Genomic DNA, 6,326 nt, shown 5'->3' with positions numbered 1-6,326 from the left:
GCGTGAGGTGTATTATTTGCCTCATGATCTAATCTGAATGACCCATGTGTTCATTGTTAAGCATGAGGCTTCAACCACATAAGTGTTTCTTCACTCCTTTTCATTTTCGTATTTGTTGTTAATAGCTCTTACTGTGCATAAGTTCCTTTTTCCTTTTAATTTCTAGTGTTGATTGATATTATGTTGAGCATGTGGTGTGCATCAATGTTCCATTCATAAATCAGTTCCTATCATGTGGTATCATGAGTCCAGGTGTACTTTGTGTGAATACAAGTTGATTGTATCATTCCTCCTTATCTTTGGTGCATACTGTTTGGTCAAAATACAAGTTCTTCATTTTAATCAGTGAATTCATGCTTTTGTGCAATTCTGTTCGGTGACAATGTGTTATAGGGAACACTCTTTTGTTTAGATTTTTTTACATGTGTTCTTAAAACTGTTTAGTGCAATTTCCTTATTGTATGTTCTGTTCTTTTTCATTTTTTATCTATGCTACTTTTATTTTGTGCACTGTTTGCCATATTAATTTGTTCGATGTGTGCAAATTCTACACTTTCTGTATAAATGGTCCAGTGTGTTCCGTAAGTTGTCTCTGTAGTTGCTTTCTACTGTGTGTTAACCAGTGTGTTTAGATCAATTGGAATAAATTGACATGTACTTAAAGTTAATTCGGTGCATTTAATTATAGTACAGATAGCATTCTTGGAAAATGTCCTTTCTGTCAACATTGCATTCAGCCTTTGTCTGGTTTGCACTAATTCTGTTTGGTTGAATCCATGTTTAATAGGTGTTTGAATCTTGCACGTTAACAATTGTTTCCAATTGAATATTCGGTGTTCAGCTTTTATTGTTCATTAGAGTCATATGTGCTATAGGTTTCATAGGATTCTTATTTGTATAAATGCTTGCTGGAATCTGGTCTGAATTCATTCTATTAGAACTTGCTTTAGTGAAAGAGTTGAGTTAATTCTGAACAATCCGAACACAAGTGATCTTGGTTGTATAATGCCTCAATCAGTTCAGCTTGGCTTTGGAGTTTAGTAAATTGAACTACTCATATTTAATGTGCTATGCCTAAACAACGTAATACAGACATCTAGTTAAAATCAGCATCCGTGAAGTCTATTTTGAAAACCAAACTTGACCTTGTTCGTATTTTCAAAACTTCTATTTTCAAAGTTTTCACAACTGTTTTATTAGCAAGTGTTTCTTTGAGTCTTAAACGTGTTTAGTTGATTGTATCATCTCAGTTTTGTTATCATTCAATTCCATCATTTGGTTTAGCATTCTTCATTTTAAGCTTTTGTTGTTTGTCCTTTTTTTTCATTCGTCTCTGTTTTGTTTCTCGGGTAGATGAATGGAGGTGCCCATATTGCTTTTGAGTGCTTATGTTGCCTCAACCATGATTCAGTCCACCTTCCCCTCACAAAACCCAACTCATGGTTGATTTAGAAGACATAAAACGATAGCTAGCCAGACGTGAAGATGAATTGGCCAGGCGTGAGGAAGAACTGCATAATCTTATGGAGAGGATGCAGCATTTGGAACAAGCTCAAGGCAGCAGAGGCCATGAACCCCACGGAGACGCAAGGAGGCTTCGACAACGCCCTCCTTTCTATTATGGTCATTCGGATGAGGAAGAGGATGATGCTTGGACCCTCCACAATTATGAAGACCGGCCGCTGCAACACATTGCTCCAAGGAACTACAATTTGAAGCTACCATGGGGAAAATGACCCCAATGTTTAACATGGGAAACTAAAGTAGGATAGATTTTCTATGTATATAATATAGAAGAATCTCAACGTGTAAAGCTAGCTTCTTTAGTTTTCGAGAACTATGGCATAAAACTGTACTGCACATTGAACTAAACAAGAGGCCAGTCGTGGTCTCTTAGAACGATTTGAAACATTGCATTCGAGTCTTCACTCATCTCGAGTGTGAGTCAAGTGGCGTGAGGAGTGTTATGTGCTTCAACTACATAAGTGTTTTTCTCTACATTTCATTCTCGTATCTGGTGTTAGTAGTTCTTAGCGTACATAAGTTCCTCTTTCCTTTCAATTTCTACTGTTGATTGATATTATGCCGATCATCTGGTGTGCATCAATATTTCACTCGTAAATCAACTCGTATTAGATTGTCGAAAAAAAAAAACATTCTACCAAAAAAAAATGATGATGTGGAAGATTTCTTTGTAAGAGAAGCCACAACAATGATTACGAAATCTTAAGGTATTTCAGATTTAAATTGCGAAGAAGCTAGTTTTGTTATCAAGAGAATAAACTTTACTATCATAATAATCAATCCAATGGTATAGGGATCTTCCACGAACTTGTCCAAAGCTTGTTTACCTCAGCAACAATCAGCACAATTACAAACAAAACCGTGCAAGATTCTTACCGAAGCTTACAATAATATGAAATTTAATCATAGAGACCTTCTTCGTGCCAAAAATCCACTAAAAAATCAACCATCTCCTGCACAAGGATATAAGATTCTTTCATTTTTCACCTAAGTTATCCCAAAATTTGATAACAAAAACTGTATATATCTTAAGAACTTACAGTTAATGATATTGGCTGTTGAAAAGGCGCTGTGGACAAAAGTAGATCCTCATAAGTTGTTGTTAAGCTGCAAGAGATATCCAGGTTACTGTTGGCAAACACAACATGCGTACATAGGTACATAGGGTTTCACAGACACGAGAAGGCAGAAACTACAAAAGTGCATTAAGACCTCAACTTTACAAAAAGCAGAAGCTCGTACGAAAGGCCACAAGACCAATTATTGGTTAAATTTATTGATATGAAATAGGAATTACAGGTATACATAGATTAAGAGAGATGGTGACAAAACTCGCGTTTCATTTGTAAAAACATGTAATAAAAATAACAAAGGGGTCAATAAATTTGCTGCAGAACTTCATCGTGACAGTAGTTTATTCATTTAGTGTCTGCATTTTTGTTGCATAATAAAATTCAACAGAGAAAAGAAGGCTGTTGTCACTCCCTCAAATTATAATAATTACTTATGTACCTATTATGAATTCAAAAGTTTCTGGCTAGCGAAAATGCCCATTCCCTATGTTTTAGCCTAATCACTAAGTTGTTTCCCCAATCATCCAATTGATAATTCAATTTGAGGTTAATCATCTCAAATTAAATTTTTACATGCAATGAAAATAAATTAGTAAAGCACATACGGTAAACATTAGCATTCTAAATGAACTAGTTATAATCCAGACAAAGAACAAATAACATATATATACTTTTGTCTATACATGGGGTGATCAAATTTTCAAGCAGATGCTATAGACTGTCCGGAATACTGAAAAATCTCCACGATTTGTGTAACTTGGCAATGAGAATAGTTATTTAGCAAACCACTATAAGAACTGTATATTTCAGGAGGAGGACACTCATACAATTAGTTAATGACAACAAAATCCATGATAATGCCTGCGTTCCACTCCATTTTCAGATCAAATATTTTTAGTACACGGTTGCCCAAGATGGTGGAATAATATCCCACATTTACTAGGAATAGGGTTCTAATGAAGATGTAGTTGTCCAAAACTTTAATTCAACATTCTTTTATATCTCACCATCTTATTTAAAGCTCAACCCATCTCTAATCTAATTTAAAATACAGTTCTCCCCCTTCCTTCAGCCTTTTCTACTCATTTTACTTCAGTGAAGTCAATAGAGTAACCACCTCATCTTTACAGATTCAACATGGATGATACGATCTTTCCCAAAGTTTCAGTAAATGTTTCCCAAAGTTTTTAACCATGTTAAGTAGCATCACATGCTATTGCTATTGATAGTGTAAAACTGTTTATATTGTGGATCCAAGTCAAATCCTAACAAACATTATTATACCATTAAACTAACATTCCTCTCCCTGTTTAATTAGAGTGTTAAACATATCACTTTGTATATTGATAGTGTAAAACTCTTTATGGCGTGGGATACAAATTAAATCCTAAAAACCATTATTATACCATTAATATAGCATTCCTCTCCCATTTTATAACAGTTGAAATCAGATGTATTCATATACCTCACGATTGAATCTTTAGGAGGTCTTTCCAATTTTTTGGATCGATTACCAACCCATTCTTTTCTCATTTGATGCCAAGCTATCTCAGCTGCAAGAAAACATAAAATGTACTTGAGAACTTTGAACAAGTGATACTAAAGTTAAAAAATCAATCAATACACAGAGTCTCACAAGTCATAACGTCAACATTCAAGAGTAATTTTCTGAAGATTTTAGAACACGCAAGAATATCCCAAATAGGTTCCCAAAATCTTTGGTTACATACGTCAATTTTATATAAACTTTACATGCATGTACTACCTTGTTTGTAGTTGTGAATAATACTCCATACAGTTAAATTAAAAACACTAGCAAATATTTACCACAAAAATTTTTACATTCTGTACTTTAAACTCCATGGAGAAAATGAAACCAGACCTCACAAAAGTAATGTCATACTAAGAAAGTATAACATAAAAATCAGGGTAAACAAAGCATCTCTTGGGGATTCTGTAAAATTATTCCAATAAAACATTCAGCCTGTGCTACATATTTTAATTTAAAGTTAAAAAATAATACAAAGTCCAGAAAGAAATGTTTCAACACTAATTATGAATATTAGTAATAAAACCAGTATTATATGTACACTTAAAAGCACACGAATAGTTGAAACCACTTGACAGATTTTGCATGCTAACACATGTAAACTCTCCTTTTGTCTTCTAAATTATAGAAAAAAAATGTAAGAAAAGAGCATACCATGGTTAACAAATACTTCTTTGTCAGTGGACTTTTTGCTGGCAGCTCGTGATCCCCCCGAAGAACATTTCTGGTGGGCACTTGAACTGCTACCATTGAGTTCCATCTTCTATGGGACAATCAACATGCCTTCTAGGCTACGAATCCTTCACTATTATAGTTCTCTGGTATATTCACTTTTGAAGCACTACAGGAAATCACCAGCGGGGAAAATAAGTTATTTTCAAAGAATACAGTGTGAGACTCAGACAACAAAACAATTAGCATATTCGAGAAAACAGAACAAAATAATTGTTTAGATTATTTAGTATTCACTAAAAACGCCAGTTCTCTCTAAGATAAAAAGCATAACTAAATCCAAACAAGAACTATTTGGCACAGACAATGCATCACTGAGGAACAACTATCGTTACAACTCCTCCATTTATATTATAAAACACGGGTTTGAGTAATACACACACCTTAAAGAACAAAAGAAAATAATCAAAGAAACGGATAACAACCACCTTCACTTTTCTCTCACAAATTTCAGTTTTCAACTCTTATTCACACAAATGCAACACACCAAGACAAACAGGCCCAAAACCTATTCATTAAATTAAAAAAAAAAATTACTATCGTTGATTCATTTCATCAATTCTCGGTTGGAAGCAATCTGTATGTTACCCTTTTCAGTAAGCACACACAGTTATAGCAAAGCATAATCGAATTCAGATTCCATGTTCTCCATCGGATTAAAGTAACCAAAAAAAAAAATAGTAATTAACGGACAATTGAACACCAAGCTGAAGCATGAGAGCCCTAGCAGAAAAAACTCTACACAAAAAATAAACAACGTAACCAATTCGAATTAAGATTCACAGTGCAATTTGATCTTCAATATTTTTACAGCTTTTGGTGTTTACCTAAGATGAACGATGATCCTTCCGAAAATTCCCGTACTAAGAGGAAAAGGAGGAAGAAAATAAATAAGTTGAACTGAAACCCTATTGGCCAATTCTTTCAAATTCTTGTTTTTATTTCTAAATAAAGTTTTATTTTATTTATTTCTTCAAAGAGTTAATATAATTATTTTAAGTAAAGTTTCTTTATTTTTTTTTCGAACATTAATATATAATTTAATAGTTGTAAATGAGTTAAATTTCTAAGGAATTAACTTGTTCGTTAATTTATTTTTTCAATATAGTTAGAAAAATTAATTTGACTTTGTTGTTTTATTCAAGCCAAAATATGTTTTCATGTACAAATTAATTAAACTTTCTTTAACAAATATGATGGAATTTTTCAATTGAAAGAACTCACAAATAATTTTTTTAATAAAGCTATTTGTTTAGGGTCCTGTAATAAAATAAAATCAAATAAAAAAATAGAAAGAAAATTACTTAACTGAATCAAACCATAAATTGTTAGTAACAGTAGATATTATATTTGATTCAGAGGAAGAAATAAAAAGAAAAACTTTCAATATTTATTATCTATTATAAAAAAAAATATTGTCACCTAATTTCCGTTAGATCTAATATAGT

At 32.8% G+C, this 6,326-nt stretch overlaps 1 protein-coding gene across 3 annotated transcripts; it reads right to left on the bottom strand.

Annotated features, from left to right (window-relative positions):
- Positions 1-2,267: 2,267 nt before the first annotated feature.
- Positions 2,268-5,804, bottom strand: LOC106778382. Of its 3 annotated transcripts, none has more exons than XM_014666343.2 (5): positions 5,706-5,804; positions 4,801-4,987; positions 4,063-4,150; positions 2,565-2,631; positions 2,268-2,477 (listed from the first exon to the last, which is right to left on the bottom strand). In XM_014666343.2, the coding sequence occupies exons 2-5, from the start codon at positions 4,904-4,906 to the stop codon at positions 2,424-2,426; spliced, it is 315 nt and encodes a 104-aa protein (XP_014521829.1). In that variant the 5' UTR covers positions 4,907-4,987; positions 5,706-5,804; the 3' UTR covers positions 2,268-2,423. The 3 variants fall into 3 exon arrangements, with proteins under 3 accessions (XP_014521829.1, XP_022631900.1, XP_022631899.1); XM_022776179.1 differs by lacking the exon at positions 5,706-5,804 and adding an exon at positions 5,572-5,653; XM_022776178.1 differs by lacking the exon at positions 5,706-5,804 and adding an exon at positions 5,467-5,576.
- Positions 5,805-6,326: the final 522 nt, after the last annotated feature.

This window comes from Vigna radiata, unplaced genomic scaffold (assembly GCF_000741045.1).
Source record: "Vigna radiata var. radiata cultivar VC1973A unplaced genomic scaffold, Vradiata_ver6 scaffold_404, whole genome shotgun sequence".
Lineage (NCBI taxonomy): Eukaryota > Viridiplantae > Streptophyta > Magnoliopsida > Fabales > Fabaceae > Vigna > Vigna radiata.
Note: the sequence above shows the minus strand (reverse complement) of the source record. Positions and strands in the feature narration are given on the sequence as shown.